Genomic DNA, 21339 nt, shown 5'->3' with positions numbered 1-21339 from the left:
GTAAATTGGGATGGCCATTATTTTTCCGATTATTTCTTTAAATTGAATAATTAAAATAATATAAAGGTTATTATCATCTAGGTACGTTCAAGACTCAACTTATTTCTTTGGTTGAGTAGTGACTATTTATTTGGAACTATTTTAAAATTCAATCTGAAAGTCGATTTTGTCCCTATTTACCCCATTTTACGGTACATTTATTTAAGATAATAAGCCAAATTTTTTCGAAAGTAGTCTTTGAGAATATTAGTCTAAAGAATTGATTCTAATAATGGGATCCTTAAAAATAACTTTAGTTACAGTATTTATTTTAAGTTGTAAATTGAGTCAGTTATCGGCGAGCGAAGGCGATCGCTTGTACATATATAAAGATTGTCTCAAACGATGCATATCGAGGAATTGTGATGAAAGTAAGTGCTTGAACCAGAAGCACTCTTGACAATATTGTTATCAGACGAAGAAAAAAATTGCTATGCAAGTTCATGTAGCCTTTTGATGAACATTCTGCAGGATGAATGCACGTGAATTACTGTCAGCTGGATGCAGGCAGGGCAGGACCGGTCATTTTAGTGAACCTTGGGAGAGGCCTGTGTCCAGCAATGAATGCACAGGCATGTCCAGGTATTACCACTGACTGGTAATACTTTATTGTGATATTGGAATATTTTATTTTGTAGTCTTCATTCCTACGATCTTGTGAAATCCAAGCATACTTATTTACTTACACTTCTGGTTTAGTAACCCAATCAGGCTTCCAAATCGAGATATCTCCACTTTTCCTGATCTTCTGCATTTTCTTGCTAATTATTGCTTAAAACTACATAAATAATAGATTCATTACATTCATTAATATTGGTAACGTAAGGAGTTAATACTCTAGGAGCTTTATGGTAGGCAGTGTCTTGGCTCTGCCCCTGGCATTGTTGAAGTCTGTGGGTGGCGATAATCACTCTCCTTCAGGTGGGCCGTATGCCCATCTGCCTACAAGGGCAATAAAAAAATAAGACAAATAAAAATTGGGTAGGCAAGCTTACAGGGCTCAAGCTGAGAGAACCTGCAAATACTAGCAGTAAAAAGAGCAGTGCTTTGCTGATTGTATTTGCAACCTGCTGAGAAGATCTGGAGAGAAACTCAATGGCTCATGTCTATGGGCTAGTTTGCATATTGAACTTTTTCAATGCTTAAAGAAAATGGTGACTAATTGCCAAAATTTGTGATTTATACCAGCAACACCTAAAAACCACAAAATTTCATGTTTCATTGCTCCCATAGCTTACTTAATCTATATATTGCTCCTAGTTATCAATTATCCTGAATTATCTTTATGAAGTACAAAATATGTATTAGATATATGTTCAAAGCTAAATAATGAACATCTTCAAATTGTCAATATACATCTATGCATGATTCTTTTAGATGGCCTTTTGTTCAGACAGAATACAACAATACAACAGGATTTCTGGTGTAGGCTCTTCAGTTGGCGATGCATAGACGAGTGCAAGTATCATTGCATGTGGTCTGCTGTAAAGAAATTAGAGAATGCTGGTCGGCAAGTAGTCAAGTTTCATGGCAAGGTCAGTTAATATTTATTAGCTTGTAATCCATTAAAATATAATTAAGTGGAAGCAATTATTTTTTGTTTATTACACTTTTGTTGGTCATGTAAAAGGAATGTAGTCCATGCAGTTAAATTTTATATTACAGGTTTTGTTATTTAATACTTTCTCAGTAAAATAGTACGCATTTTTTTTTATTGCTTAAATGGGTGGACCAGCTCATAGCCCACCTGGTGTTAAGTGGTGACTGGAGCCCATAAACATCTACAACGTAAATGTGCCACCCTTTTTTTTTTTTTTTTTTTTCCGGGCCGAGGGCCGAACCTCCTACGAGGTCCCCGCGCCTAGGGGGCGCGCGGGGTATGTGAGACTCAACGATCTGCAGGTGTTGAGAGCAGACCGCGGGCCCAAGGAATTTAGGGCCCACCCACTAAACGACTCCCCTGCACTCTTACACCCGACGTCCGATCTCCGTCCGGGGTCAAAACCCGGTCAGAGTAGGAGGGTTCCCGCGGTCAACACTACAACCAGACACGCGGCGCCACCCCGAGGACGCCCGACCGACGGGTCGTCGAGGCGATAGTCGACGACCAACGACGTCGGTCTCCGCGGTACGGCGGCCTAACCAGGCCGCCCGGGCGATGCCGCTGGTGTTCCGGGATACCCCGCTGGGCCAGAACCAGCCTGCCGGGTCGGAACGCGATACACCGCCGACCGGGTTGCTCTTCCACAGTATGTTCGGCGACGACAGCGACGACGAAAATGCGGATCGCATAGCAGTCCGCAGCCGCCGACGCGTCGTCCCATCCTCCTGGTGCCAGCGCGCTAGAGTGACGGTAGCGTGCGGCGCAGTCTCAACCCCTTAGGTCGCCCCGTGACCATCACCGGGAGGAGACTGCCTCCTCATAGGGGCCGGAGCTGGACAAACGCCCTCCTCCGACCCCCTGCTCGACGGCGGCGGCACGGCGCCGAGAGGGAGGAAGAGTTCTCCCTCTCCCGTTCCGCCGCCTCCTTCTGCGAGATGGTGGACTCGCAGAAGTCGAGCATCGCCTGCAATGCAAGTGTAGCTCAGGGACACAGTAGAATTTACGTTGACATTAATCCCATATAGATGACCAGTTAATCCATGCAGTCAGCCATCTTCAATCCATCCAGTCAAACCTTCTTAAATAAATAACATACTGATAAAATTATGCCTCTGCTTTGGCTTCACAGTAGTGGGGTGAATAGTCAGTTATTTTCAGTGGCCATTCAAACGGATTATGGGTATGCAAGAGCCCGCATCGGTATTTGCATCTCTACTCAATTTGTTAGCAAACGCATACATGTATTCCAAATTAAGGACGGAGTTTTCAATCAAATCGAGACCTATGGTGTTACTGTGGCATTTATTTGCTCTTGTAAGTATAAAGTCTTTTGAAGACACGTTTATATATAAAGACTAGCCGTACTCGCCCGCTTCGCTGGGCATTTAAATTAACATTATTATTTATTGTCATTATTATTAGGGAGTCCAACACTAATATAAATATTAGCCTATTCGTTAAGTATTTTGTAAATGTATACCAAGTTTCAAGTCAATCGGATGCATGGTTCAGTAGTTATAACGGAACATCCGTAAAAACCACTGTAGATTTATATATTAGATAGATTACAGTGAAAAAGTTTTCATAGACAGACAAGCAAAACATCTATGTATTTCTAACAAAATGCTTTTTTTTAAAGTATTGGTCTCAACATACATATAGTCCAAGAGGAGAGGGACCTTTACAGGGGAATTTACGTTCGTTCTATCAATCCGGTAGTAGATTCATTCGCGAAATAGCTACTCTTGAGTTGTTGGGTCTCCCTTGGAGGCGCTCGGGTAGCTGTTAGCAAATCTCGCCCCTTCTCACTGAGCCCTTGCTCGCCCACCTGTCCTTATGAAACTGGATAGGCCTCAGGGCCACCAGTAAGCCATCAATTATAAAAAAACCATCTTTTTTCTTGTAAAATTCCTTCTGCTTACAGAATCTAGAACAAAATATCACCCGATAAAATGTCGACTAGTCTATCTCCATAAAATATGTCCTAACAGGTGTGCATGAACGCGTGGGTATGGTCTATGGTGTTCCACACAAGGGATACTCCGTTCACAGAGTTCATGGACTACACGTGCGCCCTGTCCATGGTCATGGGGCTGTACGTTGCTGCTGTTGTGAGGTAGTTATAATCAAAGCGATCTGAATACAAAATAAAAGGAAAAGAGCTCTATCTCTCTCATCCCATAGTTCCTGAACCTTTTAATTCACTTTATTCGAAGACCCTGTCATCATCTTAGTCTTTTCTCCCTCTCTCTTCCGACAGCGTTGCTATTCGCGCTTATGAATTCTAATGAACCCTAAACGCTAAGTGAGTCCTGAGATTAATTCCCCATGAAATCGTAAGATTAGTTTAGCGTATTTTTGCTTTTGGTAATTATTATCTTGCATGTCAGAGTAAGTTCATTTAATAAAAGTTAACATATACGCTATTTATTTATTATTCGATACGGTACACTTGCCGAACACTGATTTACGAGGTTCTTATACAATATTAGCTGTACCCGTCCGCTTCGCTGGGCATTTAAAATTAACATTATTATTTCTCACCCCCACAAAGATTCTCATCATTAACGCCTCCGCAACTGGTGTAGGGAGTCAAACACTCATACAAATATTAGCCTATCCATTAAGTAGGTACATGTATTTTCTACATGGATACCAAGTTTCAAGTCAATCGGATGCACGGTTTAGTAGTTATAACGGAACATCCTTAAAAACCACTGTAGATTTATATATTATTAGTATAGATATAATGCGACTGTATTGGTTGACGAGTAATGTGCGACTGTCTTACTTCATGATGGCTCGATACATTGCAACTACTAGACATGCATGATAAGGTAACTTCAGCCGGCACAATTGGCAACAATATTTGTCTTTGTAGAATATTGCATAGTCAGAAGAAGATCGTAGCGACGCTGCTGACGGGCTCGTTGCTGTACTTCGCGACGCACGTGCGGCTGCTGGCCACCGGGGTGGTTGACTACGACTACAACATGACCGTCAACGTTATCTTCGGTAGTTCTCAAATTTTTTTTTATTGCCCTTGTAGGCAGACGATTATACGGCCCACCTGATGGTGAGTGGTTACCGTCGCCCATGGACTTAAGCAATGCCAGGGGCAGAGCCAAGCCGCTGCCTACCGCTTAATACTCTGCACAAGCCTCGTTTGAAGAAGGACATGTCATAGCGCTCGGGAAACACCGTGGAGGGGAGCTCATTCCATAGCCGGATGGTACGTGGAAAAAAGACCTCTGTAAACGCACTGTGGATGACCGCAGTGGCTCCAGGTAGTATGGATGAACTCTACTCCGGTGGCGGGCGGTGCGATGGTAAAAACGAGATGCCGGTATCATCTCGAACAATTCCTCAGAGCACTCTCCATGGAACATACGGTACAAAATACAGAGGGAACCGAAGTCCCTCCGCAGACCCAGAGGTTCCAAAGTCCGTAGCGGTAGGTACCACCACCCTGCCTATTTCTGCCGTGAAGCAGTAATGCGTTTCGGTTTGAAGGGTGAGGCAGCCGTTGTAACTATACTGAGACCTTAGAACTTATATCTCAAGGTGGGTGGCGCATTTACTTTGTAGATGTCTATGGGCTCCAGTAACCACTTAGCACCAGGTGGGCTGTGAGCTCGTCCACCTATCTAAGCTATAAAAAAAAACAACTACTTGTACTGCGACCGTGCCTGGGTACCGTTATCAGTTCTGATGATCTGTGTGCTTAGTGCGAGTTTTTTAACGTTCTCGATAGCGTAAAAGTTAGCTCATATTTGTATGGAGTTGGAACGTTTGCCTACGTTTGCCGCTAGGGGCGCTGTCCCACCTGCCTACAATTGTGAGTTAACTTTTACGCTGTCGAGAACGTAAAAAAACCCGCACTAAGCACACTGTAACCGGTACAGGCGCGGTGGGTTCGTTTATCTGGCTGGTGTACGCGGGGTACCTGAGCGCGAGAGGCTCCCGCTACTCGTCGCGCATGCTGTGGTTCGTGACGTGCTCCGCGGTCGTGCTGCCGCTGGAGCTGCTGGACTTCCCGCCGGTCCGCCGCGCGTGGGACGCGCACGCCGTGTGGCACCTCAGCACCGCGCCGCTGCCCCTGCTCTTCTACCAGTGAGTCCGTACGCAGCTGAACTACGGAATGTTGCGCACCGAACTCGTTGCCGGTTTTTTTTCCTACCTAAGCTCATAGCCTTGAGAGGCTATATCAGCGGAACCTTAACTAGTAGGTGAGCTCACGGGGCTCAAACCTGATGACGTTGCTAACACAAACCCTAGCAAGAACCATGCTTCGCAGAATCTACCACCGGATCGGAAACGCGACCCACTGAGAAGATCCGGCGAGAAACTCAGTGGACTGTGGCTGTGGGTTAATTTACTCGCCGAGCCGTTCGTCGCAAGCGACGGGTTCGTCGATAACGATGGCCGGTGCTTAAGGTACCTAAAAGCACCGTTAGTGGATCAGGAGGAGTCGTGACCTTGCCAGTCACGACATGTACAAGCCAAGTCAGGAGGGCGGCGTCTGACTTCACTCCCCCCCCCGCTACATGTCAAAGACACGTCATGGCGATAAATAATGTTTCAAAATTTTCAGATTCGTGATTGAAGATCTCCGTTATACGCAGAGCAGACAAGACAAACTTTTGTAAAAACCGTAACAATGTAACTTTAGTCTGTTGATTTTTAAATAAAACAGAACTTAATCCACTACGAAGTGCTATGTGTACTATTTGAGCATTGTTACTGATTCAATAAACGAGAGCTCTCGCAAATTTTATTGGTTTTATTTTTAAAAAAAATTAATTAAGCACCTGATTTATACTACTCAGAGTACGTTGATGGATTTAGTATGTGCTTCAATGCCACTTCCGAATCCAACAGCAAACGTTGATGAAGGGAAAGGGTTGAACATAAGATTCGCTAGATCCTACAATGACACGCACGTTTAGTCCACAGCGATCCGCAGTGTTGCTAGTTGAATGATGTTAATGCCATGTTGCCAATGCTAAAGTTTCTTAAGTGTTAACGTTAATTTCCACAATAAGATATTAATCCCTCTCAGAGTCTTTCTACAATATACCTATTAAATTTAAACTTCCGAAATTCTATAGCTTAGAGAACGGAAGAGTTGGTTGGTTGATATTTACGATAGAACACGAGATATTTGATAAATGCCTGAACCTCACTAACGACATTTTCGAGATAAGTTTGCATGAGTTCCGAACAATAACATTTGGTCCGTCGTCGATCCACTGAGCAATTTTACCCGTTCGGTGAAAAATCTTTCCTTTGTCGTCGTCCTAAAGAAGAAATAAAAGAAAAGTTTCAAATCCTTTTCATTTATTTTAAACGAACACTGTATTTTTTCACAAATCTCAACATGTACAACACGACCAATTTTTACGATAACAACACATTTTGTCTTACTTCATATTCAACTTTCAAGAATGAATTTCTTCCATTGATCACCGCAGCGAATCCCCATATTATATTTTTTCAACCACGACAACCCTTTCGAAGGTTTCCTTTCCTCATAATACTTTTTCAAACCCACGCCAGGTTTGATTTTCTCCGATTGATCAAAATTCGGTTTCGTTAAATCTCTATTATTCGTGGATACGTATGGAGTTCTCACAATACCATCATTAAATCTCGTTATGCTACGAAACGGATGTTGCTGAGTATGTTGCCGAGTGGGGATATTAAAGTAGTCTGCAGCATACGGCCTAAATGGTTTACAATTTATTGCGTTCGGAGTTGTATATGTGGTAAATCTGTGAGGTGCCCCAAAATGTCTCGGACTTATGACAGGCTCAACAAAAACGCTTCTAGCCTCGACGTTTTGACGATAAATAGGCTCGTATTTAGGTCGTTTCGTAGTTTCCCACCAAAATGGCTGTTCGGACGAGTGTCTTATTTTTTCGTTTTCAAACATAATTTTTTCGTTCCACCGCCTGCGGTACTCTTGTTCCATATAAGGCTTTCGTTTGTTTTTATTTTCAGCGAAGTTTCTAGAACGCTTCGGTCGTACTATTTTCGAATGTGGTTGTTTTGAAATTTGGATTACACGTCTTTGTGTGCGCCTTGGTTTTTCGTCTTTGTGACTATATACAGTTTGATAATCGTCTGAATCGCTTGATTCTGTTTCACTTTGAGCTTTGATCTTATCGTCTGTTTTTTTCTTGTTGAACATGTTCATCATTTTACTAAAGATACCAGTCTTTTTCTTTACCTGTAATTATATTTTTTTGATTTTATTTTTACTGGAGCCCTTTTACGTCTACAGCGTAATTGCTGCCACCCACCTTGAGACACGAGTTATAACGCCACAGTTTTTACAGTATAACGGTTGCCCCACCATTTAAATAGAAACACATTATTGCTTCACGGTAGAAATAAGCAGAGCAGAAGTACTCTACCCGTGCCGATCTGATCTGATTTTTCGGGTTTTATTTTTATTACATGATATAATTCCTTCACTGCGGAAATCAATCGTGAACATTTGTTAAGGATGTATTGCATTAGAAAAATTGGTATCCGTCTGCGGATTCGACCACCGGTGTATCGCTACATACGGCCGTTTTCCAATTACAGCACAAGAGCGCATTATGCGGCATAATGCTCAACTAAGCTTCAGCATAATTCGGCATTGTGCGTCACTGAGTCGCATTATGCTCTGTAATTAACCACTACTTAATGGTAGTTTTCCAATTAAAATTGGAAAACGGCCTACTAATGCACCGGGCGATGCTTTAGGCCACGACGACTTCAAATATACTACGTTTACGATTCAATCTCGCGATGCTTAATTCATTTTTTATTTAATTTTTATGCCGTAAAAGTATTTTCAGTTATTATATACTTACACATTTTCCTCCTACAAATAAAGGTAGATTGGTAACAAATCTCTATTCAGATTATTCCCGTCAAGATGATTCAAAAAATCCTTAATAAATCTTACCTTAGTTTTTTGCATCGGAACCACAGTATCACTGTCTGTTTCACTACTAGAAACTTCATCACAATCATCTCCTGAACGAAATATTCTCTTATTATCTCCTTTATCCACAGTCTTAGGATTGGATTCTACAGCGGTATCAGATCCGGTGTCCATTGACAATTGAATATTTTTATCTTCTTTGGGAAAATCCGTCTGAGTATTATTTGAATGAATAGTGCTTAATTTACTATTTCTGCCAACGGAATCGTCGTGAACGGTGGTGCTTACTGCGTTTGATTCTGAGGTGTCAGTGTTAATGTTTCTATTGCGGAAAATCTCCGAAACTACGTCCACAATTTTTTTGTCTTCAATCTTTATTATTTTTAAATCAGCTTCTTTTTCATTATTCGATGACGCGATATTGTATTCACTCAATGATGTGTCTTTAGTTGGTATATCTAAAGCGACTGATTTATATATCTCCCTAATGAGTTTATCAGTTTCCTTGTAACGTTGTTCTTTCAATTTATCACTGTTAGTTGGCATAGTCTTTCCAGTGGGCTTGTAATGTGAATTTTTGAAGCAACTACTGCAAAGATGGCGACCTGGGGTTTGTATGATTAATGGATAGTTGTGCATGGGTGAGTGTCCAGGGTAGCAGCATAAGTTAGAAGCCATTTGCCTTGAACAGGTCGGCGGATACGGACTCATATTAAAAGGACTGTATGTAAAACTATTTAAGAGACTAGATCCTTCTCGCATGTTTGATTGAGATGATCCTTTTTGAACCGTGGCATCCTTTTTGGTTTTTTCTTCAACATTTTTCATGGTACTTTCTCTGACTTCCGTCAGTACGGTCTGTAAAATATTTTTAATTTGGCCCAAAGTCACTTGTGTTTTATTTTCTTGTCCAATTATTTTTGTCAAAACCTGTGGCTGGACATTATTTATAGGTGCATTCAAACACTTAGAATGCTGAAGTAAAGGTTGTTTTATAATTCCACTTGTTTGCGCGTTTTTTGTTTTAGGTATAATTTTTGTGTAGACTTGACTCAAATCAACGCTGTAACTATTAGATGACATTCCGGTTTTTTGTTCTCTAAATTGTTTTTTGTTACGTTTATGCCTTTGCCTAATAAGATTGTTTGATCTGCGAGATCTAGTATTTATGTGATTTTCTTTACAACGAGCTTCAGTATGATAATTTACAATAACATGTTGAGGATGAGGTTTGACTCGAACGGTTTCAGGCCAACATTTCATTACGATTTCAGACTTCTTTTCTTTTGGACTGTTATTAGCAAAAGTGTTAAATTGTTTTTCTTTAACAGGGATTACATCGTAAAGACTAGAGTCGTTGTAGATATTACTATAATTAACCTTCAACTGTGTTGGCTCCATATCATTGTCTAATAAGTAGTTATCAACATTATAAAACATGCCTTGGAAACAAGAGCAAATATCAGTTTCGTAAGGACAGGAATCAGGACTCAGATATTCATCCCTGCATATTGGTGACGTATATTTACTTCCGTCAGACATATAATCTTTAACAGGAACCGGTTGGTACTGCTTTTTAATAACTTCTGACAAATAGTGATGACCTAAAACTTCGTGATAATTAGATAAAGAGTCAGGTGTCATCTCGTAATTATTAAAAGGCGTACGATCAGTTTGGGCATAATAAACAAAATGAGTTTTATTTTTGCGCGGTTTTTTCATTTTGGAAAATAAATTCCTTAGATCTTTCGGTGACCAATGTTCTCCTGTCATTTTAGAATTGTCTTTCAATTCATATTTGTATCCGTTGGGTATAGCTGAAGTTGTAGGGAACATAGAAGATGCAGTTGAGTATTTTTGAAAGGATGATGAGCCATTAAATCGTGATGTGAGAGAATCCTCTGGGAGTTCACTTCCAGTGGAATCAGTTGTGCCATGTAACCTTGAAAATTTTTGTCTACAAAATGCAGTATGGACAGATGTAGCGTTCGGAGGTAAATTTGAATCTTTAGCATTATTTTCGCCTTTGGAACTCTTCCTTAATTTATCTTTAACTTCTACAATTTCTCCATTCACATTCTTAATGTCTTCTTTTGTATTTCTTCTTTTATTCTCATTTCCATTATCTTTTGCACTTTTAGTGCTCCTAGCCGTTGTTACGCTCACTGTATCTTCTTTGAAATTTTGTTTTGCGTTTCTAACATCTTCTAGTTGCCGTTCGAGTTGAATAATTTTCTGTTGTAGGTCCGTTACATCAATTGGTATACACGAAATAATTTTAACTTCCGTTTGTGATGGCGTGTTACCTTAAAATTCATTATAATATGTTCAATTTTAACAAATTTAACGAATTATGATAATTTTCGACTTTAATTGAAATAGATATAATGAGGATATCCCATTGAGAAAAAAATGTTTTTTTATTATTTTAACATATCAGGAAATAGATTCCAGAGCCGCCTTCTCACCGGGAACCACTTCGTACAACTAGTAATGTGGTGCTTCATGATGAAAGGAGATGACATGATTTTATCAAAAAATTCAATAGAGCACTGTGTGGAAGCTATCTAATAATACATGTATAGCATCTTCAATTCTCAATCTCTGTCACCTCATTTTAACCTTTGGGATTTGAATCCAAAATATTTTATAGTTTTTTTTGATTTTTCGTGGCTCATAATACAGATAATCACGTGGATACAAACAGTGAAGACGTGTACTACAGGCTAGTAAAATTACTGACATAGAATGTTTTAAATATTACAAAAAATTTGAGCACCACGGACCTAAATTAAAAGCGACTCGCCGAAGAAAATTTTCCACTCCCTTAAACCGTTTCCTGCACTTGTTCAATTCGGTTTTCAACTCTGTTTTCAACTCATTTTCGTCTACCATTTTGATGTTATACTGAAAAAGGCAACCGGTAAATTAGTTCATTAATTTAAAAGCAATTTCGCACAAAATAATACATGAAATGCTTTTTTTTATTTCAATAAGCAGACGATTTGTCCGTGCTCGCGGTCCGTTTGTCGCTAAGCGGATACGGAAATACACAAACGTTACAAACCGATACTTGGTACTTACCTTGACATTGAACTGCATTATAAACCTAATATATCTATATCTATACTAATATATAAATCTAAAGTGGTTTTTACGGGTGTTCCGTTATAACTACTGAACCATGCATCGGATTTACTTGAAACTTGGTATCCATGTAGAAAATACATGTACTTTGGATAGGCTAATATTTATATGAGTGTTGGACTCCCTACACCAGTTGCGGGGGCGTTAATGATGAGAATCTTTGTGGGGGTGAGACATAATAATGTTAATTTTAAATGCCCAGCGAAGCGAACGAGTACATCTAGTTGCACTATAAACCTAATTCGGACCGAAATACGTAGTTGCTTTGCTCAGAAATAAGTAGCTTAATAGTGACAAGTCGCGCGGATTTTCAATACGTGTGACAGTGGGGAGTGGCGGCGGAAGAATTTTTAAAGGATAGTGTAATTGATATAACACTAACATTAGGTACTGAAAAGGTAAAGGAATGTAGTTTCAGTAGCAAGAGCTGGTTGATGAGGAGTATGTGTCCTGATTGGCCACTCCAATATTATTATAAGATTTTCTGACCTCGAATTAGCTTATCTTATGCCGAGATTATGCTGGATATGATGTAGTAGTCACTTTGATGTAGTCGTCATAGTCCCGTTTGTTCTTAGTGGCTGGTAAGTCGTATCAATAGTTACAAAAATACTTAAGGCCTGAACTTACCGTACTATTAGTGTAAATTGTAAGTATTATATACACTAATTACTATTTTGTATCCCATAGAGTTAGTATTTGTCGGGTAATAGTTAGTGCAATCGTATAAAATTTGTTTTCCAAAAAAACTTCTGTACCATATATTGCCTAAACTAAAAATTTCATTGTTCAAATAATTTTAAAGCAATGTGCCCAAATTTTGACGATGTCAAGATTATTTATCGTAAGTTAATGGTAAATTCTATGATAAAACGTCAAAACTTGTGACATATAGTGAATATCAGATTTAAGGTTTGTAAATAGAAGAGTATATATTGTATGTATTTTGAATTTACGATAAGTCAATGATTTTTTGCGCACGAAAAATAGGTAATTCCGGATGTATTTTATAGGAGAGTGGTTGTGTTGTGTTGTGGTTGTGTTTCCTAATTAAACATTTTGCCCCGCACGAACCTCGCATGAGACAGAACTCATGAAAAGGCAAAGGGGGAAAGTGAAGCGCTTAGTGCCGAGCACATCTCTCCCATCACCCCCCACCTCGGGACGCCGGACCGGCGGTCGTCGGCGCCACGACCACCAGCCCTCTCGGTCGGCAGGCTATCCGGAGCCCGCCTAGATGGCGCCGGTTAGAATGGGTTATCCTACGGAATACCCCGCTGGGTCAGAACCAGCGTGGGTCGAGGATAGCCGGCCACATCGATCGACGCCACAACACTCGGCAACGACAAGTCGTTTCCTATTTTTGCGACGAGAACACGGCGCGACCCCTCCTTTGCGGGGCAAGCAACGAGCGTGTGCTCCGCCGTGTCCAAGTCGCAACCACAATGGTGGCACTCTGCCGTCGGCTCGGCTCCGATCCGGTGCAGGAACTCACCGAAGCAACCATACCCAGTGAGCACCTGTGTGAGCCGGAAAGTGAGGCGTCCTCTGTCACGATTCACCCAGTCCAAAAGGACTGGGTGAATCGTGCTTGGAAACGAAAAAAACGAATTCAAGCTTAATATTTTAGCGTAATTTATTTTATGAGTACTTACTAGAAATTATTATCATCCTAATTTAAGCGGGGATTTTGATCATGCAGCATTTGATAGATACATCGATCCAAAATAGTAAAGAGATTGAACCAAACATACCTATGTAAGTATGTATATAATAATAAGTTAAAATCGTAATAGATTCAACATATTTATTAAAAACATTAAACCAAAACAATATTATTTTTTGTTTCTTAAACACCACAGGTCGGTGAAAACATTTCACAAGAACAACTTTGGCCGGTATATAGCTGGCGGTTCCCCGTAACTCGACTTGTCTTTACCGAGCAGAGTCCTCACTATCAAGTTCCTTGGAGAAAATGGATTTCTTTTGTAAAATAACTTCTTGAGTAGTGCATTTCTCATCTTTACATCTCCTTCAGCTAGTTGCTTCTGTTTCAAGTAGGAAAACGCAAGCGGATCTTTATTGAGAGGCTTCGGTTGGACATTCTTCCAGTTAAACAAACCCGGTTTTGTTTGATCTTCGGTTACATTTTGTTTGGTCTGAGTTGAACAGTTCCTTTGATATTCGTCTCTGCGCGCTTGTTCCATTTGCATTTTGGTCTTCATTCTCTCGAAGAATGACATTTTCCTTTCGCTCTGCGTCGCTGTGCTTTTAACTTCGATCTCTTTTAGGCAGAGCGGCACGTTAGGTACGTGATGATCGAACGACCGACTTCGTGGCATTGGCATTCCTGGTCTTGGGTATTGAGGATGCGGAGGGTAGGTGGGATCGTATGGCATATGCGAATAAGAGTGAGGGTGATATGGATCTTGTGTTGGTGGTAAGTTTTGTTGAAAAGGCGGTCGGTATTCTGGATACTCGTGATAAGGATGCGGTGGAATCGGAGGTCGGTGGTGGTATTCCTGCTCGTACATTGCGTAGTTAGTGATGTTTTGTCTGAAAGGCGGTGACTTCGGTTTGACATCCACTTCCACAGTACTTTCACTCTCGCTCAGTTCCTCTATAACGTCTTTTTTCTTTCTGAAGAGTCCGAATGATCGTAGGACTTTCGCGAATTTATTACGTTTACCCTGTATTTTAAAAATAAGCTTATTAGTAGACGTGTTACATTTGCGATGATAGTTAAATCAATGTTTGGGTTCGAAAATCGCCATAAAGAAGTATGATTTCCTAGTTTAATCTATACTAGTATTGTCAATTTAAAAGTTTGTATGTTCCTCAATCACGCAAAAATGCCTGAACGGAAACGGAACGAAAAGCTTGTAACCTAGATTAACGCAGAATACTTTTAATTTTTTAAATGATGTGATGCAATACATACATCACGGCAATCCCTACCCCTGCAGCCTCATACTCGTAATATGTTCTACAATCACAAATTAAACAATAAATTTTGAATCGCTTAATAACATTTTGATAGATAAATTTCGAAAGTAATATGAAATATGGTCACGAGAACTCATGATTGCCAGAAGTAAAATATATGCATGTGCGATCCTGCGATATGGTCCACCACATGTGCTTAGATGGAGGATAGAGAAAAGTGATGTAGTGGAACTAGTAAAATAAAATGAAGTAAATGTAATAATACCTTTTCAGTGGACATAGATTCCATTGTAAAATCAGTTTCTGAAACTGTTTCGCTTGGCGTCGGTTCTATACTCAATCTTTCTAGCAGTGTGTCTGAATAACTCGCGTACGTTCCATCGTAATAGTTGCCTGCCATTCTCGGCGTAATAGCTTCGCAACTCTTTGAATAACACTTCAATTTAGGCGTCCCGATTTTGACGTCGCGCTTAGAGGTGCGCATACTACCTCCAACACTTCTGGACGTCAGAATTCTTTTGTTTTCGTCTCTTGATGTCTCCTTTTTTCTACTACCAGGTGTCTCCAGTACATGCTTATATATTTCTTTAATAAGCTCTTCCGTTTCAGAACTGCAAACTTTGCTATTTGAAATTTTTGATTTTTCATCTTTAGTGCAGTTAGCGCATGTGTAACTTGGCGACGGCACGACGTATCCATTCTGTATGCAATTCATTGGGCACACCGGCAGTATTGGGTAGCAGCACGGATTGGTAAAAGCCGGAATGTACGGAGGGATGTTTGCTTGATTGCTGTAGTTGAAGCTTGGCCCGCTGTTTGGTAGCATACTGGCGTTAGTGCTATTTAGTTGTATATTATTAGGCACATTACCGGCTGCTTTACTTGTGACGTCCGACTTCTCGCATTGCGATACCGTAGCTTCTTTTTTTATTTCTTGCAGAAAACTCTGTAAGATATCCTTAATTTCGCATAATGCTCTGTCCGTTTTGTCTGTGGACATATCGGTGTCTTGTGTTTTGTTTAAGTGTGTTTCGTGACATGTTTGATCTTCTATGTATGTATTTGGTCGGCTATTTAATGTTCCACTTTCGTTCCTAGGGTGTTCTGGCGCATTAGCCATATTTGTAGTTTTCATTTGACGACGGCCGCTCTCTATAGCCTGTGGCGTTTCAGAAGAAAGATCACTTTCAAAAATTTCTTTTACATTTCTCTCGTGTCTGTTTGGTGATCTAGATTTTCTTTGGTGATGATAAAAGTAATCTTCGTAATGTTGCGCCTTAAGATTTAATTGAGGTCTATGCGTTCTAGGCGACGGAGGTACTTCTTTATAATAATGATACCTGATGTTATCTTCAGCAAACTTCCTCCTCGATTTGGGGCTAGATTTCTCTTTTACCGGTATCAAGTCGTAGAGTTCGGAATCATTTTGAGCTTCCATATATCTCCTGCGAGTTTTGATTTTAGCTTTATTGGAACTGTACAATCTTGTGTCGCAAATACTTCTCATGTCAGACAAGTCGATATGTCTTTTGTATTTAGATCTGTTTGAATCGTAGCAACACGAGCACAGCTCACTGCAGTCACCAAAATAATTGTTATATGAATATTCTTGGTCTCGGCACACAGGCGCGGATAGTTGGCTGAAATCCGATTCTTTTCTGCCAAACAATTTAACAGGTTTGTATTGTCTCCTAATTATATCTGCTATAAATTCATTATCCAAGTCACGGTTGTTATTCATGATTTTTTGTCTATGATGTCCTTTCTCTTTTCGTTCATGCAAGGATTCTGATCTGCCTTTGTAAGCGTGGTCTATATTTGCTCTATGGTGTTGACGGTTGCAGTCTCCCGCGTGTGCACGTTGGGCCATCCTGTGACCGGCAGTCGACTCGTAGCTATCAGTAGAATTAGTTGCCACAACGTTTTCGAGGGCAGATTTCGTTTTATGACTTCGTAAAACTGATTCATCAGGCACTACTGTATACTTTAATTTATTCTTTTTTTTCTTCGTGCGCGATGTTTTGCTATCTACACGCGACACTTCAGTGCAACGGTTATTGTCATCATGATCCTGACTTTTGGGCGTCTGATCACTTGGATCTGAACTCGGAAAGTTATTCTCCGATGTTTTGTAGAGTACTTTAGCTTCGCTTTCGTTATATTGTCCCTGTACACTTTGTTCTATCTGATGTTTTGAAGATGAAGGTACTTGTTTGAGCTCAGTCACGTTACTAGAAGGCTTTGAGATATTCTCTAAGTAGCTAATATCTTGGCAATGTCTGGTCGCTTCATTCAATTGATTTTGGATGCCACCCAATCTATGTCTCAAGTCGGTGACGTTGATCGCGATACTGGAGCTTATCTTTATGGATGGTTGTGATGAAGTACCTAAAATAATGGGTATGAATTATTACGATTTAAATTTTAATTTCATGATAGCCTAGTGGTATTTAACGTTCACCAGTAGTACTGAGGCCATAATATATTTAATTAACCAAGTCTTTTGTTATACTCGTAAATGAAAAAGCCTTCGGAGTACTTGAACACAGAAAAGGTTTTCTCAGATATTTATGATGAAGAAAGAACACTAGATTATGAGCTTTGCTCGGTTTTTTTGATAACGTCATCTTGTTGTGTCTTTAAAGCGGTTAGTTGCCCTCAATTAAGAAAAATAGTATTATTATTCGCCAATAGATGTCGGGAAGAGTTGATTATTGAAAACACGAATAAAACAACATTATCTGAAAATAAATCGTAGCTAGATCGATTTATCGCCCCCGAAATCCCCTGTATACTAAATTTTATGAAAATCGTTGGAGCCGTTTCCGAGATTCAGATTATATATAAACAAGAATTGCTCGTTTAAAGGTATAAATATATATAAGATATTCATTCGGTACTCTACTAAAAGACTGGGTTCGGGTCTGAAGTTATTGTGTTATCGAAATTATTGTTCGCCATTTCGATACCAAATCATCCAATGTGCTATGTAAGTTCATCAGTAGCTTGGATCAGTAAAAGAACCCGAAAATTACTAACCCAATGCACGTCGAAAGAAATTCCTTATGACGCGGTACCTGTGCTTGGTACGTGGTGAGATACGGCGGCGTGGAGTGCGCAAGGTCATCACCAAACGTCGCTGATACAGTGCTTTCAGTATGATAGAGATAGAAAACAAAATTTGAATTAAATAAGATTACTAGTAGTATACAATAAACTATAATAACAATATATAGGCATTATCAATTATATTTTATATATAAAAAGACGATATAAAGGATATAAAGAATATGAGGAGAGATATTATGTAAAAATCATTGAGTATTATACAATAAGCCTATACGATAAGCAGAGTTCATGGCTCATCTAGTATTAAGTTGCTATGACACGTTGCTATCACAGCGTGAATGTCGCCACACACAAGCTATGTGATGTGAGCTTGATGTCTCAATTGTATTGTATGACCAATGACCCGCCTTCCAAACAAAGTATTGATTGCTCCGTGCCAGAAATAGGCGCGATGTTGGTGCATACCCGTAAGGGTTTTCAATAAAAACCTAATACCAGTACATTCCATTTAGAAATCGCAGTGCGTGGAATAAGGGCCGGAATAGGGTTTGAAGGGTGGGGCAGCCATTGTAGCTGTACTTGAGACCTTAGAACTTATATCTCAAGTTGGGTGGCGCATTTACGTCGTAGATGTCTATGGGCTCCAGTAACCATTTAACAACAGGTGGGCTGTGAGCTCGTCCACATATCTAAGCAATAAAAAAAAAAAAAATGTATATGTATATATATATATATATATATATATATTTATTTATTTAATTATATTTTACGTTTTTTCTAAAACAACCTCAATGGCTCTATTCATAAAGGTGGGTGCATCATAAAGATAGCGCGCGCACTGTCTTTTCCATTGATAAACAGCTTCAAACAATAGAAAGAAACAGAAGAGGGCTATAAGCTAGAAGACTGTTTGAATTATCTAATTTAACAAGCTTGTAGGATAAAATTCACCTTTTCACAATAATCATTCAGGTAATCACAAACCTAAATTTTTGACATGGCTCTTCCATGTTTCTTGAACATAAAATACACCGAAAATATATAAATTATGCTTATTGTTTTAATTTTTATGTAGCTACGGCTTTTACCAATGACTTTTGAATTTAGTTTGACATTATTTGACGTTATCTATGACTCATTCATAATGTAATGTTAAATGGCCAGTTTCAGTAAATGTTTAATTTATTGAACAATTATTCATTTTATTTAGGTAAATATTTGGGGGCTGGTTTATGTTAAAAAAAATATTTTTACATATTCCATTTTTAAGGAAAGTCTAGGAAAAAATGTAAAAAAGTTTATATCTACATATAAAATACTCTTTGAAATCGCAAACTGTCATTTTATATATTTGCTATAAAAATATACTGGACTTCCAAATAGAGTAAAAGAAAAGAAATGATATCTAAGTTATGGCGCGCCGCTGCTTCCATACACCCGAATGTGCTTGTAATAAGAAAAGTTACCCCTCGAGTTTTCGGAGTCAGACGAATGGATCTATTGCCTCCGAACCAGTATAAGATTCCATTGCCAAGGAAACTGAAGCTGACCTACGCTATGAGGGTTTACTGGGAGATCATACCGCTGGTGCTCACATCGACGTTCAGTATAACTTTATTGTTTTTGGGTATAGCTTGGTCCTTAACGAATAAGGTAAGTAATTATTAATTTCTTTTTTTATTTATTTTATTGCACAGATGGCCGGACGAGCTCACAGTCCACCTGGTATTACCGGAGCTCATATACATCTACAACGTAAATGTCGTCACCCACCTTGAGATATGAGTTCTAAGGTCGTAGGTTCGTAGGGAATAATAGGTTTTTTATTTATTTATTTTTTATTGCTTAGATGAGCGGACGAGCTCACAGCCCACCTGGTATTAAGTGGTTACTGGAACCCATAGACATCTACAACGTATATGCGCCACCCACCTTGACTTGTAAGTTCTAAAGTCTCAAGTATAGTTACAACGGCTACCCCACCCTTCAACCCGAAACGCATTACTGCGTCACGGCTGAAAAAGGCCAGTACTTATCTGTCGGTAGGGTACCACCGCCCTGCTCATTTTTATTGCAAAGTAGCTATGCGTTTAAATCGACAGTTCAACCTTATATTTCGGCAGGCAGCGTTAAAATTTCTGTGCACTACGGTAATAAGTTAACACCAGACGACGCATGAGCTTGTCTACTTGACTAGTATTTTTGAAATTGGGTTTTTAACTTGTTAAAAACTTTTACTGGTGGTAAAAGGGCTTGCTACCGTCGTTCTTCCTATTTCTGCCGCGAAATAATCATGCCATAGTATGCCTGTCTTATGAAGAGCTGTAAATGATTAAAGCTCTCATCTTGAGTCCTGATGGGATATCATGCGTCTGCATACGTTGGTACCACCGTTCTGTCCCGATGGGGAGACAACCGGTTATTCTAGTCTTGGTGGGTTCGGGGAACCGTTAAACATCAGGTGAGACTCAAGATATGCCAACAAGTTAAATAAACATTCAGATGGATGTGGTCTACTCAACGCACAATCGCGACAATATATCCAGAACTATGGACCTTCGGAATCCTTCCGTCCACAAGGTCATGCTCGTCAACCAGCGCTACGAGCCCTGGCCGGAAATGCAGGACGTTCTGGACAAGATGAAAATGGCCGAGAAAAGATCTCTAGCTAGGGCCCAAACTTGCAATCAATCCTAGTTTTTTTTTCAACTCATTTTTGATGTGTGTCTATGTTTTCTTTTGTACTTCTTTTCTTGTAATCCATATTGTGTAATAGGTTACTTTAGATCGTTTATTGAATGTTTTTTTTATAAAGACAAATTACAGAAGTGCTTCTTTCCAACGTTTTCTTATTTTTTGAGGTTATACAAGTGTCAATTATTGTTGTTCCTCTTTTGTTCGATGACAACAAGTATTACACATAGTAAGCGGGCATAGTTTTATAGGGTGTGGCATCAGCAATAATTTAAGCTTAGTAGATAGTGGTTTTGCTGTGGCCCTAGCATTACTGACGTCGGTGAGCGAAAACGACCATTGTCCATCAGGTGACCTACAATAATACCTACAAACTAATCTGAATTAATAACAAAAAATACAGGTAGATTAGAGCATGCTCACGGCCCATCCGATGTCAAGAAGTTACCGGAGCCAATAACCATCAGGACCTTTTGTTTTGCCACCCACCTTCATGACATGAGATCGAAGCCTTCAAACTAGAATGCATGATAACTTAACGATAGAAATAGGCATCGTGTCAAAATTAAAAAAAAACCTACGATGAACTGTATGTTTGTACGTTTGTCAATGGTATGTTACTTGTAAATTTACATTTTTATTCAGTCTTATAAGACATTTTTTGGTTGACGCTTATACCTTCGTGCTGTTCAACATATACCCGATCCTGTGGACAGCCGACGTCGCCCCAAACACGTCATTACGGATCCTCCCGATCCATTAAGGTTACTTTAGGTACCTGTTTTTTTTATTGCTTAGTTGGGTGGACGAGCTCACGGCCCACCTGGTGTTAAGTGGTTGACTGATGGTTATTGATTGTGGACCATTGATTTTCTCGTCGGATCTTCTCAGTGGGTCGCAT

General features: G+C 39.7%; 4 protein-coding genes across 10 annotated transcripts; 2 read left to right on the top strand and 2 right to left on the bottom strand.

The window, feature by feature from the left end:
• The first annotated feature begins 178 nt into the window (after positions 1 to 178).
• On the top strand, positions 179 to 6414 carry LOC101747060 (post-GPI attachment to proteins factor 3). 7 transcript variants are annotated; one of them, XM_012697434.4, is made up of 8 exons: positions 271 to 410; positions 511 to 611; positions 1417 to 1574; positions 2801 to 2956; positions 3634 to 3758; positions 4524 to 4657; positions 5548 to 5755; positions 6237 to 6414. In XM_012697434.4, the coding sequence occupies exons 2-8, from the start codon at positions 512 to 514 to the stop codon at positions 6289 to 6291; spliced, it is 936 nt and encodes a 311-aa protein (XP_012552888.1). In that variant the 5' UTR covers positions 271 to 410; position 511; the 3' UTR covers positions 6292 to 6414. The 7 variants fall into 7 exon arrangements, with proteins under 7 accessions (XP_004921565.1, XP_021206276.1, XP_012552888.1 ...); XM_004921508.5 differs by lacking the exon at positions 511 to 611 and having other exon boundaries at positions 179 to 410; XM_021350601.3 differs by lacking the exon at positions 511 to 611 and having other exon boundaries at positions 229 to 410; positions 1437 to 1574.
• Positions 6415 to 6965: 551 nt separating this feature from the next.
• On the bottom strand, positions 6966 to 12603 carry LOC101735536 (uncharacterized). Its single transcript, XM_004921512.4, has 4 exons — positions 12360 to 12603; positions 11369 to 11489; positions 8604 to 10888; positions 6966 to 7874 (listed from the first exon to the last, which is right to left on the bottom strand). The coding sequence occupies exons 2-4, from the start codon at positions 11475 to 11477 to the stop codon at positions 7077 to 7079; spliced, it is 3192 nt and encodes a 1063-aa protein (XP_004921569.2). The 5' UTR covers positions 11478 to 11489; positions 12360 to 12603; the 3' UTR covers positions 6966 to 7076.
• Positions 12604 to 13522: 919 nt separating this feature from the next.
• On the bottom strand, positions 13523 to 18885 carry LOC101735677 (uncharacterized). Its single transcript, XM_004921513.3, has 4 exons — positions 18696 to 18885; positions 17715 to 17825; positions 14941 to 17063; positions 13523 to 14419 (listed from the first exon to the last, which is right to left on the bottom strand). Exons 2-4 carry the CDS (start codon positions 17800 to 17802, stop codon positions 13607 to 13609), a joined length of 3024 nt encoding a protein of 1007 aa, XP_004921570.2. The 5' UTR covers positions 17803 to 17825; positions 18696 to 18885; the 3' UTR covers positions 13523 to 13606.
• A 184-nt stretch (positions 18886 to 19069) lies between these two features.
• LOC101735818 (uncharacterized) lies at positions 19070 to 20586 on the top strand. The gene is made up of 2 exons (XM_004921514.5): positions 19070 to 19397; positions 20247 to 20586. Exons 1-2 carry the CDS (start codon positions 19143 to 19145, stop codon positions 20439 to 20441), a joined length of 450 nt encoding a protein of 149 aa, XP_004921571.1. The 5' UTR covers positions 19070 to 19142; the 3' UTR covers positions 20442 to 20586.
• The last annotated feature ends 753 nt before the right edge of the window (positions 20587 to 21339 follow it).

Source organism: Bombyx mori, chromosome 10, assembly GCF_030269925.1.
Source record: "Bombyx mori chromosome 10, ASM3026992v2".
Taxonomy (NCBI): Eukaryota; Metazoa; Arthropoda; class Insecta; order Lepidoptera; family Bombycidae; genus Bombyx; species Bombyx mori.
Note: the sequence above shows the minus strand (reverse complement) of the source record. Positions and strands in the feature narration are given on the sequence as shown.